Source organism: Carassius carassius, chromosome 17 (genome assembly GCF_963082965.1).
Source record: "Carassius carassius chromosome 17, fCarCar2.1, whole genome shotgun sequence".
Classification (NCBI taxonomy): domain Eukaryota; kingdom Metazoa; phylum Chordata; class Actinopteri; order Cypriniformes; family Cyprinidae; genus Carassius; species Carassius carassius.
Window position 1 is genome coordinate 8,122,476 of NC_081771.1, and position 17,331 is coordinate 8,139,806.

The 17,331-nt window shown below is 40.7% G+C and overlaps 2 protein-coding genes across 3 annotated transcripts in view; both read right to left on the minus strand.

Moving 5' to 3' along the window:
• Window positions 1–5,861: 5,861 nt before the first annotated feature.
• LOC132160919 (guanine nucleotide-binding protein G(t) subunit alpha-1-like) lies at window positions 5,862–12,363 on the minus strand. The gene is made up of 9 exons (XM_059570665.1): window positions 12,103–12,363; window positions 9,869–9,911; window positions 9,576–9,717; window positions 7,882–8,039; window positions 7,643–7,771; window positions 7,350–7,479; window positions 7,094–7,247; window positions 6,703–6,914; window positions 5,862–6,585 (listed from the first exon to the last, which is right to left on the minus strand). Exons 1-8 carry the CDS (start codon window positions 12,206–12,208, stop codon window positions 6,724–6,726), a joined length of 1,053 nt encoding a protein of 350 aa, XP_059426648.1. The 5' UTR covers window positions 12,209–12,363; the 3' UTR covers window positions 5,862–6,585; window positions 6,703–6,723.
• A 1,567-nt stretch (window positions 12,364–13,930) lies between these two features.
• sema3fa (sema domain, immunoglobulin domain (Ig), short basic domain, secreted, (semaphorin) 3Fa) overlaps window positions 13,931–17,331 on the minus strand; it is a 42,877-nt gene continuing 39,476 nt past the window's right edge. For both annotated transcript variants that reach the window (XM_059570664.1, XM_059570663.1), the window contains 4 exons: window positions 17,000–17,157; window positions 16,840–16,907; window positions 16,595–16,728; window positions 13,931–15,743 (listed from right to left, as the gene is read on the minus strand). In XM_059570664.1, coding sequence (XP_059426647.1) covers window positions 15,309–15,743; window positions 16,595–16,728; window positions 16,840–16,907; window positions 17,000–17,157 — 795 coding nt within the window. In that variant the 3' untranslated portion in view covers window positions 13,931–15,308. The remainder of the gene's footprint in view (window positions 15,744–16,594; window positions 16,729–16,839; window positions 16,908–16,999; window positions 17,158–17,331) is intronic.

Genomic DNA, 17,331 nt, shown 5'->3' on the forward strand with positions numbered 1-17,331 from the left:
CCCTTTCATAGGTCACTTCGATGCTGCGGTGACGTCACCACGTATGGGAACGCTATACCATCACGCCTGACGTACCTGATAGCTTGGATCCAAGGAAGCATCTGCTCAAGCGGAGAGAACCCGGGAGCCAGGAGCCATCCTCACATCCAGACTGTAAGACCTGATAAAAGTGCTCGGTGAGGACCAGCCTGCCGCAGCACAGATATCATCCATAGAAGATCCACTGAGAAAGGCTTGAGAAGAAGCCACTGCTCTCGTGGAATGACCTTTTACTCCTAAGGGCGAAGCGAGCCCGCGCGCCTCATAGGCCAAGGAAATAGCCTCCACCAGCCAATGGGACATGCGCTGTTTCGTAACTGCATGGCCCTTATTCTTATGTCCAAAACAGACAAACAGCTGGTCAGACTCACGCCATGGGGCAGTGCGATCCACATAAGTCTTCAACGCCCTCACAGGGCAAAGACTTAGATCTCCAGACTCTGTCGCAGCAGGAGAAAAAGCCTCCAGGACCACCTGCTGAAAGTGAAAAGGATTAGACGCGACCTTAGGAACATAATTAGGCCTAGGTCGCAACAACACTTTCACAGAGCCTGGTGCAAACTCCATGCACGAGGGTGAGACAGAGAGAGCCTGTAAATCCCCAACTCTTTTAAGGGAGGATAAAGCCATGAGAAGAAGTGTCTTCAGAGACAGGAGCTTATCCGATACAGTTTCCAGGGGCTCAAACGGATGCCCTGACAAACCCAGTAACACAATGGATAAATCCCATGAAGGAACTCGCACAGGGCGGAAAGGCCTCAACCGTCGCGCACCCTGTATAAAGCGAGAAACCAGTGGATGACGACCCACTGAACACCACCTATATGCTCATGGTGAGCTGAGATAGCTGCCACATAAACCTTCAGGGTGGCTGGTGTCAATCCCTCCGAAAAACGGTCTTGAAGAAACTCCAGTACTGAAGCCACAGGGCAGTAAACTGGATCCACATCATGAGTTTCACACCATGTCATAAACAGTTTCCACTTGAAAGCATATAAGCGTCTCGTAGAAACTGCTCTAGAGTTCAGTATAGTCTCGGTAGTTTCAGCAGAAAGACCGGGACATATCAACTCACTCCGCTCAGAGGCCACGCCCACAGGTTCCACAGATCTGGCCTGGGATGCCAGATCCGTCCCTGTGCTTGCGATAATAAATCCCGTCTGAGAGGGAATCTCCACCGGAGAGCCCGCTAACAGATTGATGAGATCCGCAAACCACGGCTGTGTGTGCCATCGCGGAGCCACCAGCAACAGCTGTCCCACTCTGTCCCGCCGTATTCTGCATAATACCGCTGGGACCAGCCGAATCGGAGGAAACGCATACAAGCTGGTCCTGGGCCAGCTGTGAGCTAGCGCATCCAGACCCAGGGGTGATGGAGGGCTTAGGGAGAACCATAGCGGGCAATGCGTAGTCGTGCTCGACGCGAATAAATCCACTTCCGCTTCCCCGAAAATATGCCATAGGTGATTCACCGTTTGGGGGTGTAATCTCCATTCCCCTTGTTCCAGAGTCTGCCTGGATAATAAATCCGCTCCGAAGTTCAGTCGTCCGGGGATGTGAACAGCCCGGATCGACAGAAATTTGTCGTGAGACCAAAGAAGAATCCGCCTCGCCAGTCTGCACAGAGGGCGAGAACGTAATCCTCCCTGATGGTTCAGATAAGCCACGACCGCAGTGTTGTCCGTTCTGAGAAGCACATGACGGCCGGTCAGTAGACTCGAAAAATACTGGAGAGCCAGAAAAACCGCCAGTAATTCCAATTTGTTTATGTGCCAGCTGCGTTGTGCCGCTGTCCACACTCCGTGGGCTGGGCGCCCCTGACAAACAGCTCCCCACCCGGTCAAAGACGCGTCTGTCGTGACAGTCTCTCGGGAAGCACAAATTCCCAGCCGAACCCCGGTGAGGAGAAATTCGGCTGATGTCCATTGTTTTAACGACATCACACACCTCCGCGTCACCGAGATCGTTCGATGCGGAGAACAACGGGGTGAAATATTCTGTCGTTTCGTCCACCACTGAAACGGGCGCATGTAAAGCAAACCCAGATGAATCACGGGAAGCGCCGCCGCCATTAGACCTAGTAGTCTGAGGCACAGTCTCACTGTCACTGTGTGACCCGCCCTGAAGTGCTGAACGCATGACGTAATCGACTGAGCGCGCGGGACAGAAAGCTTTGCTGTCATCGCGCGAGAGTCCAAATCTACTCCCAGAAAGGTAATCCGTTGAGAGGGGATTAATACACTTTTCTGGAAGTTTGTGCGTAAACCCAGGCTGTGTAAATGATTTAGCACAATATCCCGATGAGAGTGTGCTTGAGTCTGAGATTGCGCTAACACCAGCCAGTCGTCCAGATAGTTTAACACACGGACGCCCCGGAGCCGCAACGGGGCCAGAGCTGCGTCCATGCATTTTGAGAATGTACGGGGAGCTAGCGCTAAGCCAAAGGGAAGAACGCGGTACTGATACGCTTTGCCCTCCAAAGCGAATCTGAGGAACTTCCGGTGTCTCTCGATGATCTGAATATGAAAATAAGCATCCTTCAGATCGATCGTGACAAACCAGTCGTTTGGGTGAATCTGAGACAAAATAGATTTTACCGTCAACATCTTGAATTTGCTCGACCTGAGTGCAAGATTTAGACGGCGTAAATCCAGAATGGGTCGTAATCCGCCGTCCTTTTTTGGTACCACAAAATAACGGCTGTAAAACCCTGACTCCATCTGAGAGGGGTGTACTTCTTCTGTAGCCCCTTTGCTCAGTAGAGCTAACATTTCCTGTCTCAGCACCGCCATGTCCATCGGTTTCATCACCGTGGAGAGAATTCCGCGGAAAGGGGGCGGGCCTTTCCGAAACTGAATGGTGTATCCGTGACAAATTGTGCGTAACACCCATTGAGAAATGCCGGGCAAGCGTTCCCACGCGGCCCGAAACAATATTAGCGGTTTCAACATGTTCGTTTCCTGCAACGCTGTTGCACACATAGAAATGTCCGGGCACGAAAGACTCACGGTGTTCGTGCACAGGGGAAGTATATGCAGAGCAGGCGTTGTATCTCGTTGTACGTAATCCTGAAACGTGTCCACGGCAGGAATTAGGCCAACAGATTGAGCATCGGGCTCTGCCGCTAGCGAAACAGCGGCGGCTGAGCGAGCCGTCATGACGGGCCGTTCGATGAAGACCCTTTGAAGCGCTCCTCGAGATCTGAAAACTGGATCGTGCATAGTGTCTGAGGAAGCGATTGGTGTTACAGTTCGCTCCAATGCTGTTCGAGGCGCTGTTTGCGGCGAAACAGTCAGGGTTTGAGCGTGGGGACTGCAATGAGAGTGCTGGATGCGCGAAAGCGGTCCAACAGCGCTCTCTAGCGGAGGGCACAGTCCCTGGCAGGCAGCGAAAAAATCAGGAGCTGCTGTTATGTGCCCGAGAACGAGAGGCCTTGGCCGTCGAACTCAGGTTCAACCTTTTTCGCTGGCGTTGTTGAGCCGGTGGAACAACCCTAGGGCCCCAGTCCTTGCGAGGGGGCGCCATAGGTGAAGGCTCTTCCCGAGAGGGCACTCGCTGGCGGTGAGAGGAGGTTGAGCGAGAACGCGCGGGCGCCTGACGGCGTTCAACCTCTCTGGGTCTGCGGGGAATCAGCTGGCGGAAAGCGGCTGATTGTTGTTTCGCTGCTGTGAACTTCTCCACCACTGAAGTGACCGCCTCTCCAAATAAACCGTCCTTAGACACAGGGGCATCCATGAGGAAAGATTTATCCTTTTCCTTTATATCGGTGAGATTAAGCCAGAGGTGGCGCTCAACCGTAATTAATCCAGCCATGGAACGGCCCACTGCTCGAGCAGTATGTTTGGTAGCACGAAGCGCCAAATCAGTTGCTCGCCGTAGTTCCTTGACCGCCTCAGGTGTAATGCCGTCCCCCTCGTCCAATCCTTTTAACAGCTCCGCTTGGTAGGCCTGAAGGACCGCCATGGAATGAAGCGAAGCAGCCGCTTGACCAGCGGCCATATAGGATTTTCCCACTAAACTAGACGTGACTCGACACGCCTTCGAGGGGAGGAGGGGGCGGGACTTCCACGCCGCAGCCGAATTAGGCGCAAGATGTTCGGCGAGAGTCTCCTCCATCGGCGGTATCGCTGTATAGCCGTGACTCGCCATGCCCGAAATGGTGGCGAAATCCGCGGCCGCAGCGTTCGTGATGCGCGCCGCAAACGGCTGTTTCCAGGACCTCGAAACCTCCTGGTGGAGGTCCGGGAAAAAGGGTAAAGGCCTCCGGGGCTGCGCAGGTGTCCGAATAGTTAGAAAACGGTCGTCCAGCTTCGAAGAAGGTTGGGCCTCGGCCTTCTCAACCTCCCATTCCAGCCCCAATGTACCCACTGCACGGGAAACCACATCCAACAGCTCACTGTAGGAGGGGGAAACACGCCTCTCCTGTCCACTAGGAGGGAGAGGGCTCGTGTCGGCCGCGAAGTCCTCGGACCCCGAGGCCGCAGTGGAAAGAACGTCGTCATCATGGCGGTCACAACCGAAGGAGATGGCACTACATGCCCCCGGTGTGGGCCGTAAATCCTCACAGGAAAAGACGACAGGTTCAAAAGTTTTCCTGTGTATTAGGGTAGGGGAGAGCGAGCGATGTGGAGAGTAATTTTCCATCGCTGAACTGTCCTCGAGCTCCATGTCACACGTGTCACCCCAAGCTATCACCTCGTGCGGTGCCTCGGCAGTCGCAGAAGTGGTGTGGCGGGGGTTAGACACGGCGACATCGGAGAACACATCTACCCTCGAGCGAAGGACCCTGAGTCGCAGGCCATCGCAATGGGGGCATGAAGAAAGGCCGCTAAGCGCCTCCTGTGCGTGGTGTAAGCCTAGGCAGACTACGCACCTGTCATGAGTGTCCCCCTGAACGATGTACCTGGTACACGGGTCCTTGCACTTCTTGAAACTCATCGCGTCCGCGGAGAGGAGTATACTGCTCGTGACGATCGCTGAGAACGCGAGACAATAGGGCACAGAAGATTCGCTTCGTACTGAAGGAATGAAATCTGAGGTAAATGGCGCGCGGCACCAGGTATATATATGCCTACGCATGCTGGGCGGTGCCACGCGCTATTTGGCCAATAGGATTGGCGGGATGGTATAGGGCTTCAGACATTCGTCACACCGAAGGTGTTCCCATACGTGGTGACGTCACCGCAGCATCGAAGTGACCTATGAAAGGGAACGTAAGCTGCTTGCGTTCAGCTCATATTTTCCAAAATAGTGCCATGGTGATGCAGAGAGACAGAGGAGACGAATTGTTGAATAAAGTCGTTATTTTGTTTTTCTATATGTACAAAAAGTATTCCCGTCGCTTCAAAACGGTTGAGCCACTGATGGCAGATGGACTATTCTGACGATGCTTTTCATATTTTTCTGGACCTTGACACTGTTATTTACTTGCCAGTCTATGGGACATTCACAAGCATCCGGGTTTTCATCGAAATATCTCAAATTGTGTTCGGAAGACGAACAAAGCTTTTATGGGTTTGGAGCAACATGGTAAGTGATTGATGACAAAATTTTCATTTTGGGGTGGAGTATCCCTTTAAACCTCAAAATTAATAAACCTGGTGTTGTTGCTGGTCTTAAGAGGCTTCAATTTAGCAGGTTTTATAATGTATGTTGATAAAAATCTATATTCGTAAAATGATTAATTAAAATAAAAATCATTCTTAAGAAATACACTTTTTGTATAATATGTAAGTACGTATATATTAAACACTCTACAATCCCAGTGTGGTTTAAGTTGTTCATTGGTTTGCATCTTTTCAAGACATTTAAAGGAAAACACATCAAGTTCTACAGAAGCTTTATTTGTTCAATTTACATTTCCATGATTGTAAATGGTTTTGCAGTCAATTGTGACCTTTTAATCAATATTAGATTTCTTCATTTAAACAATTCACTCAAAATTTGTGTTCTCTGTCTCTCAGCTAGCTGCTCCTGACTTAACAACCTATCACATGCTATACTTTCAGCAAAGTCATCCATCTTACATAGAAATTCTGATCATGAGACATAACAACTCCTCTGTAAATAACACAGAACTTCGTTTCCCAGTAAAGTCAAAGCTTTATAGTATGAACTTGACACACTAACTGCTGTAACGTATAACTGTAATACTTCATAAATTACTCTTGCTACAAGATGCTGAAGTGCATATATGCAGGTGTTTCAGTAGGATAGTTATTTGGTGTACAGCTGCGTGAAGTGTAGCGCAAATCTACAGGATAGATCACTGCCAAAACTAATAGTGCCAAACACCCTTCAAATATGGGTTGTTATATATGACTTGCTGCTATGAATATGTATCAGACTCTGATGATTAATTATGTGCAGTTTGTTTAATCAGACGTAGATCCCAACAACAATGATATAACAACTTCTTTAAGTTTTGATCGATTCAGTTCCCTTGCATGTATGTGTGTGTGCACTGGAGAATTCCTCATTACCCAGGGAGGAACAAAGGCTACAAGGGGCAGTGGGTCAGTATTGGGATTTATTGATTAAGCTGCTCTGTAAAAGAAGAAAGACTTTTTAATTATGCACATATGGAAATTATAGTCATATTTAATATTCTACAACAACGCTTTATATTATTACTGAATATTTCTGATTTGATATTATAATCACCTCTACCCACAGATGGCTTGTTTAGAAGAGACCGCAGTCTTTGAGATTTTCTTTGATGATAATGTCTGTTACGGCATCGAACACAAACTTGACGTTCTCTGTGTCTGTGGCACAGGTCAAGTGGGAGTAGATTTCTTTGATGTCTCGTCGCAAATTCAGATCTAAGAACTGCATCTTGATGTAGTTACCAGCATCCTCAAAGGTGTTGGGACCTGAGAAATGTATGGTATTGTAGTTTAAGCATGGTTTTGCATATCAGAAACGGAAGCCTAATTATGAGTGATGTTCCATGATGAACCCCTACTTAAAATGTGTTAATATTATCCATTTAAATAATAGAATTAAAAGAATTAAGTTTATATTTTTGTTTGCAGACAAAATGCTGTCTCACCATCATAATCCGGGAAGCACATGCTCAGATGAGCTTTCTTGATCTTCTCCAAAAAGACGTCCTTCTTGTTGAGGAAGAGTACAATGGATGTGGCGGCGAAGTAACGGTGGTTACAGATACTGTTGAACAGGTGGAGACTCTCATGCATTCGGTTCTTGGGTTGGAACGACATAGAAAAACAGGGTTTGTGTATGAGTAATAGTTTATGCAAAACGTCTGGTTGAAGTCTCATTGATGGACCACAATGGCAACCTACCACTTCATCATCCTCCACCAGCACCATGTCGTATGCGCTCAGAGCAGCAATGAAGATGATACAGGTCACACCTTCGAAGCAGTGGATCCACTTCTTCCTCTCCGAGCGCTGACCGCCCACATCAAACATCCTGCAGACCATGAAAATCAGATTGTTGACATTGGTGTCTATTCAAATGTATTTTATTCAATTACTCTGATTGTTAAACTTGCTTGGAATTTTGAGATGATACTGATGGTAATTGGTTGGTTTACTTCATGCCATAGCTATCATTGAGGAGGCTGAAGGTGTACCTGAAGTTGAGGTCCTTGAAGGAGAACTGGGTCTCGATGATACCGGTGGTCTTCACTCTTGATCGCAGGACGTCCTGTTCAGTAGGGACATAGCCAGGCTTGACCAACCTCTCCAGGTCATTCAGATAGCTTGGAGATAGAGTAAGAATCAATGCAGTGTTTTTCAAGGAAATTTGATTACTAATTTCATTATGGACATTAAAAAACTATTTTTATATAGGCTAATTATGAGGCCATACTATCCCGCAGAGTCGTTGAGCTGGTATTCGGAGGCTCTGTCAAAGCACACCTGGATGCCCGAGTCCTTCCACAACCTCAGGATGATGTCAGACAGCTCCTTTGGCATGGTGCCTTCCTCGATGGTGTCTGCTAAGTGCATCAGCTTCCTTGCATCATCCTTCAGCAAACAGGTGAATGATGTCATAAATGATTTGTTGAATTAGTCATGGCAATACATGTTTTTACGTTACTTTAATTCTTCGAAATGATCTTGATAACTTCAAGATTCAACTTTTTTAAGTTAAAGAATGTGGAATTTCTTTTTACATATTTATCAGCTATTATGTATTTGGGCCGTTGTAACTAAAGGTGTTTAAGTATTAGCTAATATACAAACTTGTCTAAAGTGATGAACGGTGACTTTAAATACTGTAAAATCTTCATTACATTTAGTCATTTAGCAGGCGCTTTTATCCGAAGCAACTTACAAATGAGGACAATGGAAGCAATCAAAAGCAATAAAATAGCAATATCCAAGTGCTAGGACAAGTCTCAGTTAGCTTAATGAAATACACATAGCAAGTTTTTTTATTATTTTATTATATAATAAAAACAAAACAGAAAGAATAAAAAAAGAAAGTGAAAGTGACGTGTGGCCAAGTATGGTGACCCATACTGGGAATTAGTGCTCTGCATTTATCCCATCCTAGTGCACACACAAACCATGAACTACAAAAAGTAGTGGGAAGCCATTTTTTGCTGCAGCACCTGGGGAGCAGTTCAGTTCGGGGTTCGGTGACTTGCTCAAGGACACCTCACTCGTGGTATTGAAGGTGGGAGAGAGCATTGTACATTCACTCCTCCCACAAACAATCCCTGCCAGCCCAAGACTCGAACTCGCAACCTTTGGATTATGAGTCCGACTCTCTAACCATTAGGCCACGACTTCCTTACGAGCATAATTATATAATAAATAAAAGAAAACAAATAGATAGAATACAAAAAGAATAGAGAAGCTAGGGTTACTTTTATTAATTAAAAAAGAAAAAAAAATATTTAAAAAAATAATAATCATTAGAAGAGAGAGTGCTAGAGTAAGAGGGACAAGTAAAGGTCATCATGATTTAATAGTCTCTTTTAACATTCATGATCTCCCCTATTAATCTATTTTTAAATTTTGTTTTGTTTTACTTAAAACTTTCACTTTTAGTTACTTTGAGTGAAAACTATTTCAAAGGAGATCTTTTATTATTATTATTTTTATTTTTATTATCGGAGGAGCTTTAAAAAATATATATATATATATATATATATATATATATATATATATATATATATATATATATATATATATATATATATATATATATATATATATATATATATATATATATATATATATATATATGAATTATAATTCATTCAAAACCATTCAAAAACCATTTCTGTTGTACATGTATTTAAAACATATCTGTATTCAGTTATATACCAAACAATTAATGTTTTTGTACATGTACAAATATTTAAACTCACTTAATATAAAGTGTGATCTTATATTTTGCAAGGTACCATGTTGTTTTGATCATGTACATACGTATTACCATCTGATATACTGTACTCATTGTGCCATGGTATCTCTACAGTTATTTTCCATAATTTAACCTGTTCATTTCTGTAAATCACCAACGGATGCTTGAATGTTTGGGCAGAGCACCTGTGCAGCAGCATCTCCATAGGAAATGTTGAGCGTGGTCATGGCTTTCACAATAGCCAGCATGGACTGCATGGTGTTGCTGTAGATGATGACAATGAACTCCAAGCTCTCTTCAAGGGAGTAACCATCTTGGTGAATAATTCTGTCATAAAACATTATAAATTTGGTCAAATAACATTTCATTGACCAAACTATTCATATAAAAGTGCTCTGAATAAGAATGAATAAGTAGTATAGTCTCACATATAAGCCGATTTATGGTATTATCATACTTTTTTTTTCTCAGCACTTACTTCATCTGTTTGACAATAGTGCTTTTCCCCGACTCACCAGCACCTGAAGAGAGTAATCAGTTTAATATTGCAGTTATTACATATTCCCATGCTGTTCAAAAGTTAGTAGTTAGTAAGATTTTTAATGTTTTTGAAAAAAGTCTCTTATGCTTACCAAGGCTGTATTTATTATTATCAAATATACATTAAAAACAGTAATATTGTGAAATTATTACCATTTAAAATACCTATTCTGTTTTTGTTTTATTATATAATTCATGTGATTTCTTTTTATTATCAATGTTAAAAACAGTTGTCCTGTCTAATATTTTTGTGGAAACTGATATATTTTTTCAGGATTCTTTAATTAACTGAAATAACAGAACAGTGTTTATTTATTGAAATAGACATGTTCAACACTAGACTTTGTCTTAAAATGTATTTAAAAAGAAAGAAATCTTACACCAATTGTTTATGTACAGTATAGCAGCAAGTCATTTGTTGCAGTGCGTAATAATTTTTTCATGATGTCACTTGTATTATAATGTATTTGCTGAGATAAAACTAGATGGTAAAAGATTGTAATAATAGACTTTAAGTTGTTTTAGAAAATCTTAATCATGAGACCAAAGTTAGACAATCATGAGACAAACTTATCAGTATTTTGAACGGATTTCATGGAGTATAATAACATTTCTGATATTGATTATTAGTCGACTGATTTGACAAAAGTGTGGTAAGCCTTGGTTGCTGTATTATTTTTATAATGGCCATTTGAAAACCATAGATCTACATTGTACCAGTGTTATGAGGGGTAAACCCACTAAGATAAGATAGAAAAATAAAAGATTTAATTATTAATTAATTGTATTTTGAATTTATTTATTTTGGCATGCATATGTGAATCAATGAATACCTCCTTCACTTCTGTGTTTATCATTTGGAGGATTACATTAAGAGGCTTGAGGCTTATTATTTTTGTCCTAAGCCTTGTCCAAGCTCGACACACCATGACCCTGACCCACATCACTTCACGGACAAAGACACCTGCAGTTATGATAAACAGATATACGGCTTTTGTTGAATATAAATGCATACTTTTAATATTTCTTGATTCTGGAATGCAAGTTGTTTTTTAGGCATGTGTATATTAAGTGTCTTTTGTACTAAGATTTAGATATCCCTTACAAAAAAGAAGTTTATTCAAGTGTGCTATTAGTGTACTTCTTTTAAACTAAAAATAGTGTATTATGTAGTTTTTATGTACTTCTCAGAAATGGGCTTTATGTACTTCTCAGAAATATACTTAAAATTACATTTAAGTATCCTTGACTCTATAAATATATTTCAACTATACTTGTGCTCCTAGAATCCATGTTTTCATTGTTATACGGTAGAGGGCGCTAATACAAATCTTCTGTACAGAATTTCCAAAATAGTCTTTTTTCAGCTTTTTGTTCAAAATGTTATTTCTTTCTTTATTTTTTTATGAATCTTATCCACATTAAAGTGTTTAAAAAAGAACGCAAGAAGCTAGAAGAAAATGGTTTGGTTTACAAGCAGATACCCTTATCTTTCTTTGGATGTTTTGTGTTCAGATATTCATATAACAAAATGTATACAAATTCAAACCTAAATAGGGACATAGTATTATACTTAAAGAATGATGTAAATTTAACTTAAAGAAAACTTATGAGTATACTTGCAGTATAAAACTACTAATCTAGTAGTTTACTGAAACTATACTTCGAAGTGTATAAAGTATTTAATTAGTAAACTGTCAGTCTAAGTTCACTTTTAGTATAATTGCTGTACAAACTACAAACACAGTGGTAAACTAGTTGTGTACTCAAAGTTTTGAAGTGTAATTTATTCCTGTGATGCAAAGCTGAATACTCAAAGTATACTTTTATATACTAGAAAGTGGGCCAATTTAGTCCCAAGGATTATTAAAACAGTACACTTACAAGGATACTACTAGAACACTGATAATTGTATACTTGCTACATAAAGTATACTTAAAAAATATACTTGAACTTTACTTAAGTATACTTAATAAAATAAACTTGAAGTATACTACTTTTTGCTAAGGGATATCACATTTGAGTCTCCAGTTTTACTGCACTTTGGTTTGAATTTCATCAATTTTCATCTCGCAATTTGAGCTTAAAATATTTCATGTCCAAATCTAGCAAACAAGCTATTCTTCATGTTTGGACCTGAGCGATCGTTTGAGTCGGCTTGTGTGTTGTTACCTAGCAGCAGAAGTTTGACGGTCCTGGCATCTTTGTCGGCGTCCTCTTTCAGTTTCTTCTCTAGCTCTCTGGAGTGTTTCTCCTCGGCGCTCGCCCCGGCCCCCATACTGACTTTTGATTAGGGAAAAGAAGTCCTTTTGGATGACCACTCGCTTGCCCAGAGGCGTCCAGGTGCTCACAGCTCACACCTCGACTGGATCTTGGTGACCTGATGAACTGGTTGGAGTCGTAGAGTGTTTTTGGAGATGTCTCTAATAACCTGGGTTGGTGGGGCCAATGAAGAACAAGGACAGAAGGCATTGAAAGCGTTGAGAGGTCATCGAACCTCAGATTGGAGGAGAAGGTGCTGTGCTCAGCAAAAGCTGATAATCTGGCCATCGTCTACACAAACATATTACAAGTGCCATGGCGGCTGTGTAAGTGGAATAATGTGACGTTACAAAAGTTACTTGTTTGTTGATATGATATTTAAGGTAGAAGCTAAAAGTAAACCGGTCTCGTAAATGATTGGATGTTGATTTGAGCTTGATACATTTTTCTGTATCTACATTTTGTGTAAAATGTGCTTGACCTCATGAAAGAAAATTACATCTCTATGGCCTACAGTTTAGGAGTTCAATAGAACTTGGACTGAATGTGAAGGTGCTTTTGATGTTGAATATTGAAATCTCTATGAGTAATTCTAATCTCACTTTCCCACTGTAGTCATCAGGATCAGTTGACATTTTCCATGTTGTGGACACAATGTGCAGCACAGCGTTTAAAGAGCTTTAGTCTTTTACGGGACAGAGCTCATTGACCCCAATCTGAAGACTGATACATATTAATCCACCGGCATCGCATGTGAGAGAGACATTCTTCATTGTACTGTTTCTCAGTAGCGATTAATTTCAATATTTTGAGAGTTTGTTCCATATTGTTTTAATGCATGTTTAATAATAAATCATCATAAAAACTAGTATTAATAAAGCTTTTCTAATGCCACATGCAATAACAAAGTTTCTTTCTTGGCATCAGTGCCAAGAAATGGTTACAGTGCCTACAAATGGTTCTTTAAGGTGGAAAAATGTTCTGTAGTTGTTCTTCATAGAAAAGAAAAATGGTTTAAGAACTCTTCACTGAACATTTCTTTGGGGAACCAAAAATGGTTCTTTGGCATCGCTGTGAAATCCCCACTTTTGGAACTTTTTTTTGCTGCATTAAATATGTATTTGCATTTATCTAGGCAAATTCACTCTGAGTATTAATAGGCTATTCTTAGGAACCGGTGCTACTTCTGCAACATCTTTGTCATCATGACAATGTAGGTATAATTACACAATAATCAGTCAGGATCGATAGATTTATCTCAGTTTAGTTTGTAATGCAAGAATAAATTTTAAATAAAGCTGAGATTTTAACGTTTTTTTTTTAATTCTATTTAGTGATCAGAATTTTTTCTTGGCAGAAGGTACACAAACATTAATTAGAAATAATGTGTTGTGGTGTCATGACATGTGAAATGGTGAAATGTGGTGAAATGAATGGCAGAGGTGAAATAATGCAGCATAAAATCTTATAATCAGTATTAAAGAAATTACAAATCACACTCAATCTTGTAAATGACCCTAATGTAACGTTTCCAAACAATGTACTATTTTCTCAGTTAATTAAAAAGGAAAATCAACATTTGAAGACCAACTTCCTTGGTATACTTTTGGTGTAAAGTGAACAATATTCACCATAACCTCTTTCAAGTGTCTCTTTCAATCTTTAAACTGAGACTGCAAGAGAACGGAAGTAAGTATAGGTTCACCCAGTAACTTTTATGCAAAAAGGCCAACCTGTATTTGTTATAAAATATATATAACTTTAATTAGTCAACAACAACGATGAAAAAAACCCCAAAACAAATAAAAAATACATTACTATAATATTAACTGTTCATAAGATCTAATTCAGGATCTTTTTCACATTAGAACATCCTAAAGACAAAACAAGGGGACAAACCACAGTGATGAATAACGTCCTACAAATGAAAGAAAGAAAACAATATACATTTACAACAACCATTTCACACAGCCCGTTTGCTATGCGTGTTGAGAAAACACAACATCAGGTAATTGTGCTTGATTTCATCACTAGTTCAGCAAAGTCCTGTCTTTAGGAAACAGTCTCTCTCTCGCTCTCTCTCTCTCTCTCGATTCGTTATGTCAAAGACCATACAGCATCACAGCAATATACAGAATTTGACTACATATCTGTACAGTACAAATACAATTCATGCAAACTCAAACAAGCCCCCTGAAGTTTAGTTCCAAATGATTAATGCTTCCAAATCACCTATCATATGTTTAGAGGTGCTTGCATGGACACTTATTATTAAAAATGTCTGGAGAGGTACATATTTAAAAACAATTCTGCTTTGCAAAGAGATGGATGGGTTTTGAACCCACAGCTCTTTGAAATTTTCGCGTGCAATAGTACATATTTATAGAAATGAAAAGAACAAAAATAAAGTGATGTACATACTGTACAGGAGGCTGTAATCAATAATAAACCAAACATATAACACGCAGAAACGACTTTATATTTAACACACATTAGCATAGCAACATATGGAAGATCAAGAAGATTAAAAGATGAGTTTCTGATGATGATAAAGTGTTTTTCGAACTCTTTTGAGAGGTCACGGAATACTCAGATGCACCAAATATATGTAGAAATTCTTTATCCGTACATCTGCAGAATGCGAACACGTGCTTGGCTTAAAAAAGTCTGCTAAATGTACAACGGCTTTCTTCTGGTATCAAAACATCAAGTGCAGTCAAACTGTCCATCAAGAGATTCCAATTATCCAGTTAGTGGTATGTACATAAAGTTTTATGATAACAGTCACATGGCATGTTATTATGCGAATACCATTGTAATAAATATATTGGAAGAAAGGTAACAATGATAACAAAATATTTGCACAGATCTATACACAAAACATTTTCGTCTCTTCTTCTTTTTTTTTTTTTTTTGCTCTATTTCCATACAAAGATATCCACAGAATCTAACTATGTACAGCCTACAATAAATACTATGAATTTTCAAAAAGGTACTGTTTATTTTCTCCTCGGTCATAATGGTTGCGAGTATACGCTTGTGTGTAATGGTAGTCAAAGACCTTGAGGTCAACCTCGAGTCTCGTTCATTTGGATGGAGTGAGATGTTTTTCCGTCTCATGTCTCAGCCATGCTGCTTTGCTCCTGGTGGTGTCTCCTGTTCCGTGGCTTCCGGAGGTCCTTCTGTACTTCCTTGAGGTCCTTCTTCTTGTGCGCGTGAGCTGCGGGGTCGTCCCCCATCTGCCAGTAGTCCTGGCAGTACTGGTTGATGAGACCCATCTCTGGTTGGCTGAGGATGGTCAGCAGGTCTTTGTACTGCTCTGCACTGGGCGTCCAGGTGCTGGACTGGAGAGGTGGCGTGGCGGGAGCGATGGATTCGGTCTGGATGGTGTTGACGGTGCGAGCGGAAAGGACCACCAGCTGAAGTTTGACCAGCGTGTGCTTGAAGTTCTTCTCGGTGGAGGTGCACTGGTAAACCCCTCCATCAGTGAGCTGGAGAGAGCGCAGGAGGAGACCCTGCTCCGTACGAACGACGCGTCCATCAGAACGAATCTGAAATACATCAGGTTTGAAAAAAGGTTCAAATGTACATTGATGGGAAAAGGGATTTTCATGTAACTGGTCATCATTAATTGTTTTATTTTTCAATTATCAAATTTCAAACAATTAAATTCTGCTTTTATATGTATATATATATTGAAGCTATATTTTTTTTAATATACTAAGCTATATTTTTAGCAGCCATTATTCCAGTCTTCAGTGTCACATCATCCTTCATTAATCTTTCTAATATGCTTATTTGAAAATATTTCTTATAACGATCAATTAATTGATTATTAATTGATAATAAGATTTGATCATTAGTGAGAAAGACATCTATAGTGTTACAGAATATTTCTATTTTAAAAATACTATTCAACTCTAAAAAAAAAATGTTCTATTTATGAAAGAATCCTGTAGAATGTTTTACTGTTTCCACAAAAACAATAAGCAGCACTGTTTTCAGCATTATCACTAAGAAATTCTTCTTGAGCAGAAAATCAGCACATCAGAATGATTTCTGAAGGATCATCATGACGGCTGCTGAAAATTCAGCTTTGTATCACAGGAATAAATTACACTTCAAAATATATCAAAATAGAAAAATGCCATTTTAAACTGTAATAATATTTCACCGTATTTCTTTTTTTTTTTCCAGATAATAAATGCAGCCTTGGTAAGCACAAGAGATGTCTTTCAAAAACATTCAAAATCCTATTTTTTCCAAATATTTGACCAGTAGTGTAAAGGATTATATTAAACAAATAATATCTATTGTAATTAATGCATTAATACAATTGACAACATTCAGGATATTGCTTTATCATTACATCAATTATGGCATAACATTGTGTCACACATACCTCTCTCCTCCTGTCACTGTTCTCCTTCTGGAAATGCCACTTGATTGACACATGAGGAGATCTGGCCTGGCACTCCAGGAACGCTGTGCTTCCCTCTACTCCATACTGCACTGTCTCCAACGTGTTCTTATTGGCTGCCAGGAATTAAAACAAAATACTCTTTAAAACAAGAACCAAATTCCAAAATATGTTTTCCATCTAATTTTAAGACTAAAACATCTTAAGTGTATTTTTAGGTTCCTTACCATTGGAATTATAGCCCCTGCATTGTCTTATAGGGTTGCCATACTTCACATCTTGCCTCCGACTCCGCCTACAAGTTTCAGAGGAGGAAAACAAGTCTTGTAAGTTACATTCTAAGTATAACGATCAAAATGAAGACATTTACACAAATGCAGCTCTAACCTTTTTTGGTTTGCTGAGTAGCGAGAGCAGGACTTTCCATCCCAGGCGCAGTAAGGGTCTCTGGCCAAGCAGCAGTCAGCACAGGCCTCTCCGTACACATCACACCTGTGCAGCGCCAGATGAGTGACGCCGACCCCTGAACTCACATACAGCTGTTGCTACACAGGGAGACAGGGAAACAAGGGTTTCATTCAAAATACATCATACACTTGGGATTCAGAAAATCCCACGATGACAATATTGCATAAAACTGTCTGCTTAAAAAAAATGTAAATAATTCCTGCTTTAAAACTGTATTTAGTATTATCGCTATTAATATTTCAAAATTTGTT